The sequence below is a fragment of the Dendropsophus ebraccatus genome, chromosome 12, assembly GCF_027789765.1.
Source record: "Dendropsophus ebraccatus isolate aDenEbr1 chromosome 12, aDenEbr1.pat, whole genome shotgun sequence".
NCBI classification, from domain to species: Eukaryota; Metazoa; Chordata; class Amphibia; order Anura; family Hylidae; genus Dendropsophus; species Dendropsophus ebraccatus.
Genome location: NC_091465.1, coordinates 70,964,673 through 70,984,165, shown reverse-complemented (window position 1 = coordinate 70,984,165; position 19,493 = coordinate 70,964,673). Strand labels below are relative to the sequence as shown.

The 19,493-nt window shown below is 41.8% G+C and overlaps 1 protein-coding gene across 1 annotated transcript in view; it reads right to left on the bottom strand.

Annotated features, from left to right (window-relative positions):
• Window positions 1-19,493, bottom strand: part of SHANK1 (SH3 and multiple ankyrin repeat domains 1) — a 197,747-nt gene that overhangs the window by 160,363 nt on the left and 17,891 nt on the right. Inside the window, exons 3-4 of the mRNA XM_069946701.1 lie at window positions 4,285-4,488; window positions 2,419-2,490 (exon numbers count right to left, since the gene is read on the bottom strand). Of these exons, the coding sequence (XP_069802802.1) occupies window positions 2,419-2,490; window positions 4,285-4,488 (276 nt within the window). The remainder of the gene's footprint in view (window positions 1-2,418; window positions 2,491-4,284; window positions 4,489-19,493) is intronic.

Below are 19,493 nucleotides of genomic sequence, written 5' to 3'. Positions count from 1 at the left end.
GCGGCCGCCCGAGGTTTGCCTCAGGCGGCAGAGACCCCAGAATCGGCCCTGCACCCACTATCCTAGATCACTTGAGACAACACTAACATACACAAACACACGTTACTTACCCAAACACTGACTGACTGACACAGACATTGACTGACTGACAGTTTGACAGACACTGACACATTCAAACACTGACACACAACACTTATAACTCAGTGTTCTCTCTTCCTCTGCCAGGCTGATCTCCACACTATAATGTTAAGGACCTTTTGGTCATGTGATCAGGTCCTTAACCCTTTTCTCAAACTGTGCAGGTCCTGCACAGTCTCCTGTGAGTTCTGGTGTTAAGCGCTCACCCTGCACCACAGTGAGCAGCTAAACATTAGAACACAGGGCCCCTCTTCCTCTCTGGGCCCCTAGAGGCAGTGTGGGCCCCGGCACTTGCCTGGGTAAGCCCTGTGCTGACGCCGGCCCTGGTTTGTCATCTCCCCTATAGCTATATAAGTGATGAGTCTCGCTGCTGCTGTGTACTCAAGTGCCATATCCTTACAATTGATGCACACACTGCTTACCCCGTAGAAGCTACAAATGACCCCATCCTATCGAAGCCAGCACCGCATTGCAGGATACATAGCATAGTATATATATAATTCAAGGGCTTAATTCAAGCCTGAAATTTTGCACATTGGTTTCCACTTATTTATTAACGGCAGCCGAGCGCCAGGAATATCCGTGAGCGGAAGGAGCATAATATACAGCAGCGTGGCTATGGGAGAGAGGTATATTGTGCTAATAGAAGCATGCAGGCACCATCATGCTGACACCGCTATGACAATCTGCATCTCACTTATTGTCGCACTATTAAGGAGAACTCCATCTGCGCGGTTATAAAGCAAGCCTTAACTGTGCCATCACATAAATCATTGATATTTTATTATCTCTGCAGCCGCTGACACCTTGATGAACGATCCTCACTATTTCCCACTAAACAACTTAGTCCGGTGATTTATTTGTGTTTTGCACTTTAAGAGCTGAGTATAGACGGCTCAGGTGCCAGGGAAACCTCACGGTGCCATCTTTCAATTCAAAGCATGCAAAACAATTACAGTAAATGCGGTAACTGAAGAGCAAGTCTCCGCTACTATGCTAATAAGGTTTATCAAAGTGACCAGGGTCTGTGATCGGGCTATGTAATGCATTATGTATAGCACTTCTACAGTATCCAGAAGAGCAGGTGTTGGGGCCGGAAAAAACGAACAACTTTCCTTTCTGGTATAAATAGTCATAGCACAGGACCTACTCATCTCTGCTATGCCGTGATATAACACTGGACTTGACTAAATAGACTGAGACTATGCTGGTGGATGATTTACAGTAAACTACTATAGATGGTCTGCTGGTAAAGAGGGAATGCTGTATAAGCGGACATGGTTACAGCATCACAGCAAAGCAGAGGTTGCATTATATAAGTATCCCTGCTCTAAGCAGGGATCTACTACTCCTGCTGATGACGGTGAGAAACTAAAGTACTAAAGTAAGGATGGCATTATATCAAAAGCAGCCTTGGTCTAAGCAGTAAATAGCTGCTGGTTTTGATGACAAGTTACACAAGGATCAGCTTCACAGAACTTTATAGGTTGTCAGAGATGAAGCCTTAAAGGGTAATCCAGCAAAAGAAATGCCAAAGATTTTTTAATTTACTCAAGTCTTCCAGTATTTATCAGCTGCTGTATATCCTGCAGGAAGAGGGATATTATTTCCAGTTTGGAGAGCAGGAGAGGTTTTCTATGGGGATTTGCTACTGCTCTGGACAGTCCCTGACATTGACAGAGGTGGCAGCAGAGAGTACAGTTTGAGACTAGAAAAAACAACCACTTCCTGTGGGACATACATCAGCTGATAAGTACTGGAAGGCTTGAGATTTTTTAATAAAAGTACATTTTAAATCTCTGGCACTTTCTGACACCAGTTGATCCTGCTTCTAGGTTTTTAATAAGATTTTTTTTTGAACAATGTCTATTCCAATATAAAGGAGCTCTCTTTAGGGAATCTGTGTCAGGTTTGGTGATAGTTCCATATTAAGGAGAGGAAGAGGAGTTAACACGCACCTAAAGTTGTGGTTATGCTGGTTGCATGACCAGAAAAAAATGGGGGACTGATTTTGCATGTGCTCATGGGAAGTGGGCTATGATGGGAGTGGCCAAAGGTCTCCGAACTTTCCTGGCCCCTCCCATAGTTCTGAGTGAGAACTCTAGTTGCCTACTGGTTGGACATTAGAGCTGTCACTCAGAGCTGAGAGGAGGAGTTGGGGAAGTACACACAGGATTTTATAAATATACAGGACTATACATTCATACACTTCCCATTATATTACCTAACCATAGACCTGTATGAGTAGAAGGTGAGGAGGATACAGGACAAAGTACTCACCTTAGTGTGAAGCTTTGCCAGCTGCTTTTCATCAAGGTTAGTCTGCTTGTAAACTCTCGTCTTGTAGCGAAACTAAGAAAAATAGAAATTATTAGGGACAGATGAGATTGCAGCCATGAATATACATCTTATGGCCTATGGTTAGTACACATCCATGCAGATACTGGATAGCTGGGGTTGGATGGTGGTCTGATCCATAGGGATACAGAGCTCAGGGCAGGGGAAGAGGTGAGTATGCATCCTAATCTGCTGACAAGGGGCAAGAACACTGAAGCAACTGCCTAGGGATGGGTAACATTCCCTTCCGGGAGAGATTCTGGCTAGGTCTATATCCCCCAATCATATTTCAAGGCTTTTTAAAGGGGTACTTCAGCGAAAAAACTTTTTATTTCAGATCAACTGGTTTCAGAAAGTTATATAGATTTGTAATTTACTTCTATTTAAAAATCTCAAGTCTTACCACACTTATCAGCTGCTGTATGTCCTGCAGGAAATGTTGTTTTCTTTTTAGTCTGACACAGTGCTCTCTGCTGCCACCTCTGTCCATGTCAGGAACTGTCCAGAGCAGCAGCTGATAAGTATGGGAAGACTTGAGATTTTTAAATAGAAGTAAATTACAAACCTATATAATTTTCTGAAACCAGTTGATTGAAGAAATGCTGCACCTTCTATAGGTGGTAAGCTCTTTTCCTTTGGTCGAGAACTGCTAAATATATATATATATATATATATATATATATATATATATATATATTAAAAAAACATTTTTACCCATGGAGCATTGCATGGACTGTATAAGTCTCCATACCCTAGTTTGGCAGTCTCCTTGATAAAACACAGTAGCCTTAATCTAAGTCATGTGTGCACCTTTAACATCTTTCTATAGTTTGTATAGAAATATAATTTCTATAAAAGTAACTTACGTAACTTTGATCAATATGCTGAACTGGGATGCAGCTTCCAGAGCTGTATTTAAAATTCTGCTGCTTGCAAGTGCAAAAACGGCTACAATACTGTCATCAGAAACATACCCCACAACTTAACCAAGCTCCTATAATGCAGTGCGACAGAGAGGGTCCTTTCACACATTTTTAGTTGTACAATTGCAGAACTATAAATGCAGCTCTGGAGTGCAATACAGGTTTGCAATCAGAAAAGTAAGAAAATGATTTACTGAACTGGAGGGGTGGACCTTAAAGGGGTAGTTCACAAAAAAAATTCTTTCAAATCAACTGGTGCCGGAAAGTACCAGAGATTTGTTATTTACTTCTATTAAAAAAAATCTCAAGTCTTCCAGTACTTACCAGCTTCTGTATGTCCTGCAGAAAGTGAGGTATTCTTTCCAGTCTGACACAGTGCTGTCCAGACCAGTAGCAAATCCCTATAAAAAACCTCTACTGCTCTGGACAGTTCCTGATATGGACAGAGGTGGCAGCAGAGAGCACTGTGTCTGACTGGAAAGAATACACCAATTTCTGCAGGACATACAGCAACTGGTAAGTACTGGAAGACTTGAAATTTTTTAATAGAAGTAAATTACAAATCTTTGGCACCAGTTGATTTGAAAGAATTTTTTTTTTTTTTTTTTTTGGTGAACAACCCCTTAAAGTGGACATGTCTGGTCAGATGCGATGTCTGCGTCTTTTTTATCGACTGCTGATCACTAACAAATGTAACACTAAAAGTGCGCCCAATCCCTTCATACAAGAAGAATTACACCAATTACATTTCCCAACACATGAGATATTTTTTAATCAGCAGATTCCCTAATTCTTATTATTACAGCCATTCATCTCCCCCGACGTTTAATATTCTCTACTCGCTCAGGAAAGCAATGCTTCAATGTCGAGCAGCCGTGATACTTGCCTCCAAATACGGAACCCCTTTCTCAAAGGACTGCGGATACTCCCGAAGGAGACGCTCCTCGTCCAAGAACTTGGCATCCCTTCCATTGGTTGCTGGTTGGAAAAGGCCGTAGTTGAGGACGTCCTTCAGGCTCTCATTCAGGGTGCACAGTATCTGCTGCTTGGCCACCCAGATAGTGGCGTCTGGATTAAATCGGAGGCATTTCTGTAAAAGAAAAACATAAAGCACAACCTAAAATGATGCTTAGAATATTAATAGTGTGTTTGAGGAAAATTGGGATGTATTCTGGCTCTCCCACAGAAGAAACAAACAATCTCTCTAGTGCCACCTATGGACAATTACCCTGGAAGTTAAAGGGATTGTCCAGCGAAAATATTTTTCTTTCAAATCCACTGGTTTCAGAAAGTTATTTATATTTGTAATTATTTGTAATTTACTTATTTAAAAATCTCAAGTGTTCTTGTACTTATCAGCTGCTGTATGTCCTGCAGGAAGTGTTGTTTTCTTTCCAGTCTGACACTGTGCTGACATATCTGTACATGACAGGAACTGTCCAAATCCCCATAGAAAACCTCTCCTGCTCTGGACAGTTCCTGACATGGACAGAGGTGGCAGCAGAGAGCACTGTGTCAGACTTAAAAATATACACCACTTCCTGCAGGACATACAGCAGCCGATAAGATCATAAAGACTTGAGATTTTTTTTTATATAGGAGTAAATTACAAATCTATAACTTTCTGAAACCAGCTGATTTGAAAGGAAACGATTTTCACTGGAAAACCCCTTTAAAAGTCTGATCTTTTATACAGCTCTAAAGCAGGACCCTGGTTATAGGCCAAACCGGAGACCTCTATCTTTACGCAGGATAAAACACTATGGGGGGAATCAGTTCTTCTATGTAATATTTTTTGGATTGATTTGCTAAAAACAACTTGAAGATTGCTACAAAATAATTAGCTTTTTTTTTTTTTACTTTTTTTTTTGTGTAAGCATTGATAATTTCCCCCCTATGTGATTTTACATAGAGCATCTGATAAACATGACAGTTTTCTTTCGAAAACAGCGCCACACCTGCTCACAGGTTGTGTGTGGTATTGCATTACAGTCCCATTCATGGCAGTACAACTAAGCTACAACCCATGGACTAGTGTGGAGCTATTCTTGGAAGAAAGAAGCCATGTTTCTATAAATCCTGTGCGTCTGTAGTCATACGGCTCCATTTTCCGAAGATGAAACAGAATGTGTGAGTGCAGTGATATATATATATTTTGCAATAGGCAGTCGATGCCTGAGACCCAAATCCTTGACTATAGGGTTTCATGGCAGATAGCAAGCAGTACACTACTACCTTATTATTAGTAAACTAAATTCCCTTTATCATGGGCTGGGGGCTGCACCATGACAAGCCGCAATCTCACTGATCTGTGCTCATTTAAAGGGAAAGTGTCACCTACATTTTCTATTACTGATTTGAGGCAGATACTTAAACTTTTATTCTAATATGTTTCTATTATCTGACTTAATTTTTTTTTTATTTTACTTTTTGTACATAGTTATGGGGGCTGCCATCTTGCCTAAGCTTTTCTTAACAGCATTTAGTGACATGCTTTACAGCACTCATAGACATAGCTGACAATACACAGTCCCCTTTGAGATGAATGTGAAACATGATTGAGCGTGCTCTGTGACCTGTGAAGAGGTCATTCCACAGAGAGCTGCTATTGTCTCCTCTATCTACTTGATGCTGTAATGCTGTACAGATCACTTTACAGTAGTCTCCTCTTAACTCTACAGATACAACAGTAAGGGGAGATTTATTAAACTGGTTTAAAGTAGAATTGTCTTAGTTGCCCCTAGCAACCAATCAGATTCCACCTTTCATTCCTCACAGATTCTTTGAAAAATGAAAGGTGGAATCTGATTGGTTGCTAGGGGCAACAAAGACAATTCTACTTTACACCAGTTTGATAAATCTCCATCTAAGTTTAAGCTTTGTTTTAGCCCCAGTGGTGAGAATGAAAACTGCAAGATATCAGGATTATTTTATAATGTAGATAAAATAATAAAAAAATTAGAAGAAAAATATAACATTTTTTAAACAATAAGTTGTTTTCTGATGATACATTTACATGGCTCAATCAAGTGTAGCAGAGAGGCACTAACAATCACCAGATCATTTGTGTGGCCTTTTATTTGTATCATTGTGGGCCACACATCATTGACATAGGCCAATTATTGGAAAGAAGTGGTCTTACAATGCTGATTCAGCCAATCATCCTCCCATGTAGAAGAGCAGTCATCGGTGCGCTAGTTATCCTTTGTTTCCTGTGACAATGACTGTGGAAGATCAGCAGAAACTCCTCCAGGCACTATATGTGGTGTGTGTGTTGGAGTAAATCTATGTCTGGGTGTATGAGACTGTTCACACTGAGGTCACAGTTTGCATTTTACGGCATCCATGACAGCACCGTTATCATCTGTTATGATGCATTTTTCGATATGTAATAGGGCCCTCGGGTATCTAACTAGATAGAATAGTGCTATATTCTATGCTATTGCAGTTGTCAAAAAGAAATGGAAGAGACTAAGGAAAGTGTGAACAGAGCTTAAAGGAAAAGTCCCACGAAATTTAAAAATCACAGAGGGCAGAGGGTGCAGGAGCATAATAAAGAATGTATACTTACCTGTTCCTGTGCCGCCTCAGCGCTGCCTTCCCGTCATCTCCCCACTGCTGGACTCCAGCTGCTGCAACGTCACATATGCCGTTAATGGATTGCCTGCTCAACCAATCAGTGACTGGGGCGGTACACCGCTGCAGTGATGTAGTCGAGCTGAACGAGCAATCCATCAGCGAGGCCGTGACATTTCAGCAGCCAAATGCCAGCAATAGCAATAGGGGTAGTTCAGCATCAAAAAATAAATAAATTCAGAAAGCAACAGAGATTTCTAATTTACTTCTATCCAAAAAGATCTCAAGTCTTCCAGTACTTATCAGCTGCTGTATGTCCTGCAGGAAGTGTTGTATTCTTTCCAGTCTGACGCAGTCTTCTCGGGTGCTACCTCTCCTGCTGTCCAGACTGCATTTCCTACAGGACATACAGCAGCTGATAAGTACTGGAAGACTTGAAATTTTTTTAATAGAAGTAAATAACAAATCTCCTGCACTTTCTGGTACCATTATTTTTTTTTTCCTGAACTCCTTCTTTAAAGATGACATGTGCACTGAGCAGCTTTATATTATATGGCTTCCTCCCCAATCATTTTAGTATGTCATTATATAGTATATTTATGCGCTTCTTTTTTTTACATTTTTTTAACAAGTCATGTGATACTAGAATTGACTTTTTTTTTTTTTCATAGGCACCTGCAAAAAGAATTTTTATCATTTCTTAGAAGATAACAGCTTGTGCTCTCTGGTTACTGTATCCATGGAAATCTTAAGAACACCAGAGACTACTGCAAAGGGTTTCAAGAAAGTCCGGAAGGTCTGACTAATGGAGGCAGACAGATGCGCTGCGCTGGGAGATCAGTGAGAAGTCTCCTGAACAAAACCCAACGCTTACCTTAATCTTGTTTATTCACGGTTAAGCCATTGAACTTTCCGTTATGACTGTAGGTATCCCGCTATTCTTCATTTATTCCTATGGGGCTCAAGGAGGTTGACTTGAGATATAAAGATTTGTTTGTCAGGGCCCCATATTCAAGAGTTTGGTGGTCAGCGGGAATTACTGCTGACTTTACTTATGATGACTCTGCAGATTTTAGAGGTTACAACTTTCTGCTGAACCCTACCCCGTTACAGCCGCTGACTGGCTGAGCAGACCTGACACAGCCTCCTGAATTATATGGACAATTAGTAGTCCTATACTTTATGTGCATGAGCTCAGTAGTCCTGGATATTTATGAGAACCAGCAAACTCCACCCACCAGCTGCTAATTGGCACATATCTATCCATGCTGTGTATAATCAGCAGCTGAAAGGCAGGGGGGAGTGGCACAGCACAAAGCCCATTCTCCTGCATATTGGGAGAACTGCTAAACAGAATGATGTACTATGCTGTCTGTTCAGCATTTCTGTGGTGCAAGCCTAATGCACAATACCCCGTTTTTTAAAAGAAAAAATTACGTCTGTTATTTGGCGGGATCTGAGCGGACTTGAAACGGATTCCGCCTCTGTCACTGATTGGCTGAGCGGACTTAAGACGTCACGTCTCGAGCCCTGGAAACGGGGACTGGAGCACTCTGATACGGGACACGCCGCTGGATCCGGGGAGGTGAGTGGACGTCTTTTCTCTCAGCCACCTCCTCCCTGGCCAGATCCCAAAATAGCCCCCCCACTTAAGTACCCCTTTTGGCTATGTTCACACTGCGTATGAGTCCAGCCGCATATCGTACGCCTCCGTACATGTGCGGCTGAAACTACGGGCGTGGGAAAAATCGACATGCGGCCGGATGCGTACGAACCGCGAACATACGCCCGTAGTACAGTTATGCTTCCCTAGCTTGATTCGAAGCGATCTGAGGCAGGTCATTTACTTGGAAATCTTCGCCCAGCCCAATAAACCACACAGAACCTTTTGGATCGAAAAATCAAGTTCAATTTGGCTGAAATAAGAACTTCGTACGGGACCGCATGGAAATCCACGGCCGTGAGTTGGAACATTTCCGTCCTCAAACAATGGTCTTGTTCATTTTCTATGGCGCCACATACGATCCGGCCGTAAGCTCATACGTAGTGTGCACTGTGCGGCCGTATATCGTATACTTTCAAGCGAACGCATCGACCTCAAAACTATGTGCGTATATTCACGGTTCGCACTACTGACGGACTCATACGCAGTGTGAACATAGCCTTATTTGAAAAGTCCATTGAATTTAATAGTGAAAACGGTGAAAGGACGGTGAACTGTGTGTGAACTAAAAAAAAAGTCCGGTGTTTGCAAACGACGTCCGAAAATAATTGCCATGCTCAATCTTTAAACAGATTTTATACACTATGTGCTTCAGGCGTCCGTCATCCCATTCACTTCAGTGCATTGCATTTAAGTCAATTCAATCGCAGCAATAACGGACGTCTTTTTAAATAGAAAAAGCATCAATCTTTTTTTCTTTCTTTTTTTTTGACGTTGTGTGAACATAGCCTTACAGAGTATTTCTTGAGTAAATTTAAAGAGTTTCCCTGATGCATGATTTTAATGGCATATTTACTGGATATACCATGACAATTAGATTGTTGGGGGTCTTATCCAGGATGGGCATTACGCACCTGCAAAACCGTTCAGGTTCATTTTATTTGAGTGGGAAGGGGAGGGGGGATGATGGTGATGTCTGTGAACTAAAATATTCACATTAATTTTAAGAATAAATCTGTTCCAAAAAAAATAAAATAAAAGTCATCTCATCCATGTTTCTCTACTTTCATTGGCTGATGGAGATATTTTTGGCTTTTATACTAGACATCTTCAGAGTCCTATGGCTAGAGGCAGTGCATTAATCTTTCCTGCAGAACTACTCACAGCAGCAGTTAATATGCTGCTCTCTCAGCAAAGTAGTTAACAATAAGAGGCAGTTTCCTCCACGCAGTCCTTCAGTGAGGAAAATTCGGCGTGATAATGAATGACCCTGGAGAAGGGCAGATCGTGAAGAAGACCAAAGGCCAAGATGGTGTTTTTAATATTCCAAAAAAAGAACAAATCATGAGCCTGGGTCAGGTTGAGTGTAAGGACCTGGTGCCTTAGAAGTCTCATAAATAGCACCTGGTAGGTGGGGGACCATTACAGGTTTTGCTTTGGGGTCTAGGATCATAAATGAAACTTACAGATAGCTCCACCTATTTGCTCTCACATGCCCATGCACAGAAGACTCAACAATAGAATACAGGGAAAATTCCAGAACTTCAGGGGGTGTAGACACAACATGTTTATTTACTGCCAGGAACAGATACAACAACCGGAAAACACTATGTTGACGCGTTTCGGCTGGAGATGCCGTGAAAAAGAGTTATGCTGAAACGCTTTAATATAGTATTTTCTTGTACTTGTATCTATTCCTGGAAGTAAATAAAGAAGCCATTTTACACTGTAAGAAGTGCTGGAATTTTTCCTTTATTCTATAGAGGTTGCAGAGGTAGCAGTCGCACCTGATTCCTTGTGCATATAAGGGAACAAGTGCTCCTCCAGAACATGGGGGGGGGGTCCTGTTCCAGATTTTGTAGGACAGTGGGGTAACTATAAAGGGTGAAGAGTTGGCAGCCATACCTGGGCACTGGCCAATTTGCCAATTTGCGCTATAATAAGACACCATTCTTATAAATGGCACCTGGTAGTTGAGGGCTCATTTAAGGTTAAGGTTTTTCTTTAGGGTCTAGGACAGGAAGTCAGGTATAAGGGCAGAGGTAGCACTCATACCCAGTCCCTGATGCCTATAGAGGGCCCAAATATTCTTCCAGAACTTCCAAGACATCAATATTACAAATTCAACATGGTAAGTAGGGAGCCCTCTTACATATTTTCGTTGGGGTCCAAGACACAAGAGCACAACTATAAAGGGTATAGAAGTCAAAAGCCCCTCTATGAAAACACAATGAAAACATACACTATAGTCACATTAGGGACATTATTTATGTTGATCACCTATATTATGCATGAGGCCCTAAACTTCTTCATTTCCAATAGTTTTTGATCTTTACTTCCTAGGACATGTTTTTTAAATTATTCCTTGGGTGAACTTTATCTGAATAGATGGAAGAGATAGAAGAGATCTTAACTACACTATCAGACTACATATTGTAGTCTGTAACCATGGAGACACACAAAACACCTGCATAGAAGCTGTATACACAAAACAGTATTTGCAGGGTTGGATAATTTTGTTGTTTACATTCACTGAAGAAATACAAAAAAGGTTTGCAAAGGCGTGCGTGAATGTTATTCCGATTTTGCCTTGACAACCCGCCTTGCCGTTCAATGCTGCCTGCATAATTTAGCAAAAATAAATTAGCATTGATATATTCCACATGTTTATGATGGAAGACGTATCCATAGCATATCTAACACTCTGCGCTGTAACTTAAACAGTACAGACAGAAGATATATTTGCAAAGTACAATTAGCTGCACAAATAACAAATCAATGGGAGAGAAGCAAGTCCTGCTGTTTGTTGTACAATATATTTACCCAGCAGGAGTAAATGGAAGGGTATTGGTTTCAGAACATTTCAGGAAAAGCGAGTTAATAGGCAGCCATTTGATTATGTGTAAAATGAAGGCTTTGTTCTTGATGGCAGAGGCCATACACCCGCCAGTAAGTGGAAATACTTCTGAAAATGGAGAAAATAACATATGGAGCTGCTGCGTAACAATAACGTCTGTGCACAGACAATTTGCACAACTACTTGTCAGATAGTAGTTTTCATAGAGAAAGGCTGATCATGGGGGAGTCATGCTGGGATCAGCTGCTATTGCCTGGGAGACCATTGTGACAGCCCTCCGAGCTATACGGGACTGGGCACATTAAGTGGTAACCCTCGGAATGCAAAGGGCATGGATGTCAAGAGCCCTCCAGTGTCAAAAGCTATTGGTAATGCCATTACTAGAAGACATACAGGGGAAATAAAGCATTACCTTACTATCAGAAATCAGTGCTTACCTGTGGTTTCCTGCAAGACAATGCAAAGTCCATCTAAGAGTATGACCATATGGGTATAACGTATAGTGTCCCTATGTAGGCATAATGTTCCATCTGACACCATATAGTTATAGTGTCCCCAGTAATAATATCCCTTGTCCCCCTATATAGTTATAATGACCCTAGTGCCCCCATACAGTAATAATATCACCTGCACCCCCATACAGTAGTAATGTTCCCTGTACCCCTATATAGTTATAATGTCCCCTTTGTCCCTATACAATGATATCCCCTGTACCCCTTTATAATTATAATGGCCCCAGTGCCCAATTCAGTAATAATGTCCCCTGTGCCCCTATGTAGTTTTAATGGCTGTTGTGGCCCCATACAGTAATAATATCCCTTGTGCATACAATGATAATATCCCCTGTGCCCCTATATAGTTATTAGGCTCCCTGTGCCTCCATACAGTAATAATGTCTCCTGTACCTCCATACAGTAATAATGTCCCCTGTACCTCCATACAGTAATAATGTCCCCTGTACCTCCATACAGTAAAAATGTATCCAGTACCTCCATACAGTAATAATGTCTCCAGTACCTCCATACAGTAATAATTTAACCTGTGCTCCATACAGTAATAATGTATCCTGTGCCCCCATACAGTAATAATGTCCCCTGTACCTCCATACAGTAATAATGTCTCCTGTACCTCCATACAGTAATAATGTCTCCAGTACCTCCATACAGTAATAATTTAACCTGTGCTCCATACAGTAATAATGTCCCCTGTGCCCCCATACAGTAATAATGTCCCCTGTACCTCCATACAGTAATAATTTAACCTGTGCTCCATACAGTAATAATGTCCCATGTACCTCCATACAGTAATAATGTCTCCTTTGCCCCCATACTGTAATAATGTAACCTGTACCTCCATACAGTAATAATGTCCCCTGTACCTCCATACAGTAACAATGTTACCTGTTCTTCCATATAGTAATAATGTCCCCTGTGCCCCCATACAGTAATAATGTCTCCTGTACCTCCATACAGTAATAATGTCTCCTGTACCTCCATACAGTAATAATGTCTCCTGTGCCTCCATACAGTAATAATGTAACCAGTACCTCCATACAGTAATAATGTCTCCTGTACCTCCATACAGTAATAATGTAACCTGTACATCCATACAGTAATAATGTCTCCTTTGCCCCCATACAGTAATAATGTAACCTGTACCTTCATACAGTAATAATGTCTCCTGTACCTCCATACAGTAATAATGTCTCCTGTGCCTCCATACAGTAATAATGTAACCAGTACCTCCATACAGTAATAATGTCTCCTTTGCCCCCATACAGTAATAATGTAACCTGTACCTTCATACAGTAATAATGTCTCCTGTGCCCCCATACAGTAATAATGTCTCCTGTGCCCCCATACAGTAATAATGTCTCCTGTGCCCCCATACAGTAATAATGTCTCCTGTACCTCCATACAGTAATAATGTAACCTGTACCTCCATACAGTAATAATGTCCCCTGTACCTCCATACAGTAATAATGTCTCCTGTACCTCCATACAGTAATAATGTCCCCTGCACCTCCATACAGTAATTATGTCTCCTGTACCTCCATACAGTAATAATGTCTCCTGTACCTCCATACAGTAATAATGTCTCCTGTGCCCCCATACAGTAATAATGTCTCCTGTGCCCCCATACAGTAATAATGTAACCTGTACCTCCATACAGTAATTATGTCTCCTGTACCTCCATACAGTAATAATGTCCCCTGCACCTCCATACAGTAATAATGTCTCCTGTACCTCCATACAGTAATAATGTAACCTGTACCTCCATACAGTAATAATGTCCCCTGTACCTCCATACAGTAATAATGTCTCCTGTACCTCCATACAGTAATAATGTCCCCTGCACCTCCATACAGTAATAATGTCCCCTGTACCTCCATACAGTAATAATGTTCCCTGTACCTCCATACAGTAATAATGTCCCCTGCACCTCCATACAGTAATAATGTCCCCTGTACCTCCATACAGTAATAATGTCCCCTGCACCTCCATACAGTAATAATGTCCCCTGTACCTCCATACAGTAATAATGTCCCCTGCACCTCCATACAGTAATAATGTCCCCTGTACCTCCATACAGTAATAATGTAACCTGTACCTCCATACAGTAATAATGTAACCAGTACCTCCATACAGTAATAATGTAACCTGTACCTCCATACAGTAATTATGTCTCCTGTGCCTCCATACAGTAATAATGTCTCCTGTGCCCCCATACAGTAATAATGTCTCCTGTGCCCCCATACAGTAATAATGTCCCCTGCACCTCCATACAGTAATAATGTCCCCTGCACCTCCATACAGTAATTAATCCAGCACATCAATAAAATCAATAAGCTATATTCCATATTGTATGTGCTGTAACTTGTAACCATGTTCTTTGACTATTGCCAGCTGTTATAACACTGGGGGACACAATATCCCCTAACGTTCTAGCCCTTTTAGGCAATACTGCACAACCTTGTGATAAAATATTCGCCAACCTGTCATCCTCCTTCAAAATGTGTAGGTGTTTCTCTATAATAGATTTCACTCTAGGAAATAATGGCATGTAAGTCATAGATAGTACTGGTTTGGAACGTCTTTCCTTGCATTGTATGTTGGAGATTTAGGTTGTTCCTCGTTCTTGTGCAGTGGGTCTTCCTCTCCAGTGCATCCTCTCTGTTTCGATCTGATTTCAAGATCTTGTGCCACTTCCCTTTTGTACGTGTTCACATTAGTGCAATTTCTTTTTAACTGGGTTAAACTGCAGTTAAACTGCCCCCCATATAATTATAATGCCCCCTGTGCCCCCATATACTGTATGTAGTTCTTGCAACCCCCCTCGTCTTCGGGCCTGCAGTCTGTGAGCCACAGGGAAGGGTTGACCAGGCAGACGCAATGACATGATATCATTATGTCAAACCAATGAAGAAAATAGGTATAAGGCTTTAGGCCTAAAGGATCTGCAGCTTATAATAGTGAACGGGGGAACAAGGAGCAGATAGCTCCCTGCACTGTCATTCTACTTCACTGCATCTGCGATGTGATCTTATTACTGCTGGAAAGCCCTTCAAACAAGAAAGAAGTGGAAAACTCCTTTAATTATAATCAGATTTCATATGCTATAAATCAGTGATCTCCGACCTACATCTCTAGATCTGTTATGTAACTACAACTTCTAGCAACTCCCTGTAGTTTCAAGGCGGCTAAAGCACCACTCGTTGGACACCACGGAGTTATACTGAGATTCACATCTGTCATTTTCAGTTATCTTAGCCTATTTTATGGAGCTATTATGCTTTTACATTGCATTCCGTCAATCCATTCTATGGAGCTTTACACTTAAGAGGGACTTAAAAGCGCGGATAAAGGCAAAATTTGATTCCAGTTAATTGTATGCCGCACACTCCAAGCTGGATATTCATGATTGATTTTTTTTAATTACTCATTTCAGGGCTTTTTATAAGTAGTCTCTATATTCAGGAAGATAGATATATCGGAAGATATCTGATTTGTTGACCAATATTCCAAATGCCGCCTATTAGCCTAATCTTATATACTAAAAAATCTATCTCTGTATGTAGCTTTACTTTCAGTACCTATAAAATATTTTTGTATTCTCCTATATCTTTGTCTGTGTATATGCTCATTTCTCTTTTTTGTACAGTCATACCAAGTAGGCTAAGAATATATTTGTATTATTCTAATCGTAACCTTTAGGGCTAGGTTCACACTACGTAAGTTTCCGGCCGTAGCGCGTTCCGTGAATAAGCGGCCGGAAACTTACGTAGTTTGCGTACAATGTAAAGTATACGATCTACGGGCGCACAGTTCACACTACGTACGAACTTACGCACGGATCGTATGCGGCGCCGTAAAAAATGAACCAGACCATTATTTCCGGACGGAAATGCCGTAACTTACGCCCGTAGCGTAACATGCGGTCCCGTACGTAGTGGTGATTTCTTCATTTTGCCAGCTTTTTGTTCCGATCCAAAAGGTTCTGTGGGGTGTCCAGGGCTAGGCGAAGATTTCCAAGTAAAAGACCGCTGTCAGATCGCTACGAAGAGCGCTCGGGAAGCGTAAGTACGCTACGGGCGTAAGTTCGCGGTCCGTACGTATCCGGCCGCAACTTGCGTAAAGTCCCGGCCGGAGTTTCATACGTATATGTCCGGCCGCGAAAAATATGCGGCCGGACATATACGTAGTGTGAACCTAGCCTAAAAGTGGAAACATTCAATACTATAGAGCTGTGAAGCCATTGTGTATGCAAGTGCCCCATAGCTTCCATCCAGCTGCTTTATGACTGTCTATGCCTGCTGCTCTTGCAACTTTAACATTAAATTTCTCCTTCAAGATCATGCTCATACCTGCCAGCAGTCATATTTTGTGGCATTTACCCATAGAGCGGTCCTTAGCAGATTTACACAAGGTTAACTGCTTCTATGCTCCTCATGGGCGGAGTAGGGGGTGTGGCTTGTAATGTCCCTCCCTGGAGGATCAAATATTACAAGGTATAAGATATATATTAGGGGATTGTAATGAATTTATTTTATGCATTGGTTGGGGAATATAGTAATGATGCAGGGCTCTCCAGGGTGGTACTGTATCATGGATGATAAACCAGCTACCAGCTAATAACTTCTCAATGGTGGCAGTGTTTGAACGATCCAGGAGTTATATATCACATATTACATAAGTACGTGCCAGGCACGAGCGCCAGAATAAAAATCTATGAACAGTGTCTGGAAACTGCTGCTTTTTGAAAAGGTTAATTATTAATAGCGAGGACACATGGTGGAGGATAGCCTTGGGTGCTGGTTTGATTTACAGTACATTTTATATAAAGAAGTTGCTTAACAGACCTTCAGCGGATTATTGAAGAGTCTGTTAAAGTGCAATGTCTAAATAATTCATTTCAGAAACAGTTCTGTATCGTAAGACGTAGCCTGCTGCTTATAAAACCATATTTACATCTAATGCCTCATGTACCAGCCTTGTAGGGATGTACACGTAGTCCCTGCGGCTCTGTATGACAAGGGCCGTTGTATGAAGACGCATTATAGACATATTCTCTCCTAGATGCAGTGCCTTGAGGGATTGTCCTCTATTGTGGTGCCTGATAGAACATGGTACAAATTCATTTTTTAAAGGAGGTGGTGGTGGTGGGTTGTAAAATGTCCCATATAGGTCTATGGATACCCTATAGGGAGGTACCTACTCCATGTTGGTCAAAGATGGTAGCTCAGTGGTTACTATGGCTTCAAGACTTTCAGGTGGGATTCCTCACATTCCTTGAGCTGGCGCTGGGTGGCAAAAGTAGTTATGATGTCTCCTCTGGACTAACCTTGTATAGTGTCTTGATGGTGGTGATTTGTTGTTTCCTTGATGCTTAAGTACAAGGATGAGGCCAGAAACAGTGGTTGCTTAAACAGACTCAAAGTTCTTTTACTGGAAACAGCAGGTTTATCCATAAGGGAGGCGCAGGATTTCCCATACAAAGATAATACCTAATGTACTGACTATAATTATATCATATGTGAAATACTAAGGAGATCCTCAAAACATGACCTGTTGGTGGGCCATGAGGACTTTAATTGAAAAGCACTGATCCAGGGTCCCTGGAGATGTTACTAGTGGTGTCACTAGTTTCTCCAGGAATAAGTGCTAACTTGCTGCTTGTGCCATCTCATATCAATTTGTCTTCCCACTAATAAGGGGCAATCTGAAAACTCCTTTGCTTCTTTTCAGCTGACATCAAATGGGGTTTGGGCGCATTATGGTCTTATTGCTTGTTGATATCCAAGTTGACCTGAGCTTTCGGTTTAACAGAGGAACTTGCCATTGATCCAGTAGCGGGCGTCATGACAGTTTTACTGTAACTAAATGGTCTAGTTATCAGGAGCAGATCCAGCAGACATGTGGCTCTGACAAAATCTGGGCTAAAACTCTTTAAATGTGATCACTTCGCTGGTTTGGGCTAGAATAGCACTGATTGATTTAGGCCCACGCCTTCTGGGTTAAGGAGATGAACCATGGACTACCTCTCACAGTGCCTTGTGCAAGTTTTAATGGGAAACCATGTGGGCAAGTCATGTGAGCAAGGCATCATTCATCTATTAGAGAATTAGCAATTTGTAACACAACGAGTGGGGATCCACTGTGCTCAACGGTTTTGCTTTGGGTCATACCAGGGAGCGGAGTCTATGTGCCCTCTAGGTCTTCACTAGAGATGAGCAAACCTCGAGCATGCTTGAGTTCATCCGAACCCGAGTGCTTGGCATTTGATTAGTGGTGGATGCTGAAGTTTGATAAAGCTCAAAGGTTGTCTGGAAAACATGGATACAGCCAATGACTATATCCATGTTTTCCACATAGCCTTAGGGCTTTATCCAACTTCAGCAGCCACTGCTAATCAAATGCCAAACGCTCGGGTTTGGATGGACTTGAGCATCCTCGAGGTTCGCTCATCTCTAGTCATCACCTTTCATCCTTCTCCAGGATGTGGAAGCTGGACTTCTGCGACTAGAGGACACCAAGTCACTCCTCAAGCATGGCCCTGGTGTGTTCAACAGCTGTGTCCCAAGAACCAGACAGAACCGATGCAAGGCAACAGGGAGAAGGCCAAGTATACATGGTCAACAGGCTGGGTTGTCAGCCTGAGAGTCAACAAAATTCCAGGGATGAGACTGGAATCTTTGTCAGACAAGCAAAGGATCAGGGCCTTCAAAACAAGGTCAGGTCAGAGTTGGCAACACAAGCAATTCAAGGAAGGGCAAGTGGAGCTAGTTTAAATAGGTGCTGGTGGCTCGTTGGCTGTATCCAAAGCAGTTGGCCACGTGCCTAGTAGTGGCCATAGGTGTCACTGTAGGTGTCACTACAGCAGTATTAAGTAATACAAAGTATTAAGAAGACGCCAAAAGAGAAAAGGACGTGCTGCCCAGGACCAACACGGAACACAGCAGAGTAACAGATAGGAACGCAGCGACAGGGAGCGGAAATGGAACTCTAACAGCACTGTAATGGTGAGTAACGGGACCCATCAGCATTACACATACAAAGACATGTTTAGCAAATTTATTTACAGTAGACCCTACAGATTAGAAAAAGGTACTGGAGCACTAAAGAGACAATGGTGTCCCACCACGGGTGTTACTGGTCTGTACACCCCTCGCAAAAACCTGTACTCTAAGTGAATTGGTAATGAAGTTATGCCTTAGTTTTGCCACTAGATAGCGCTGCTATTTGTATATGTACTTGTATATTGCACAGCTGTAGTGAACAAGGGGTTATTGTTTGTTGGTAATCTGCGCACCAATGAGAGCTCTTTTCTTTTCTCCACCTATCTCTATTCTCTTTTCTTTCTCTGCACTTTCTTCTCCACCACCACTCACAGGAGGTATTACACATGTAGAAAGTTGGGGAGGGGAAGTGTTAGTGAGTCTTATCTAAGTCTTGGTAGACAGAGGACGCACAACAAGCCGGTCCCTGCTGTAATCCAGCTG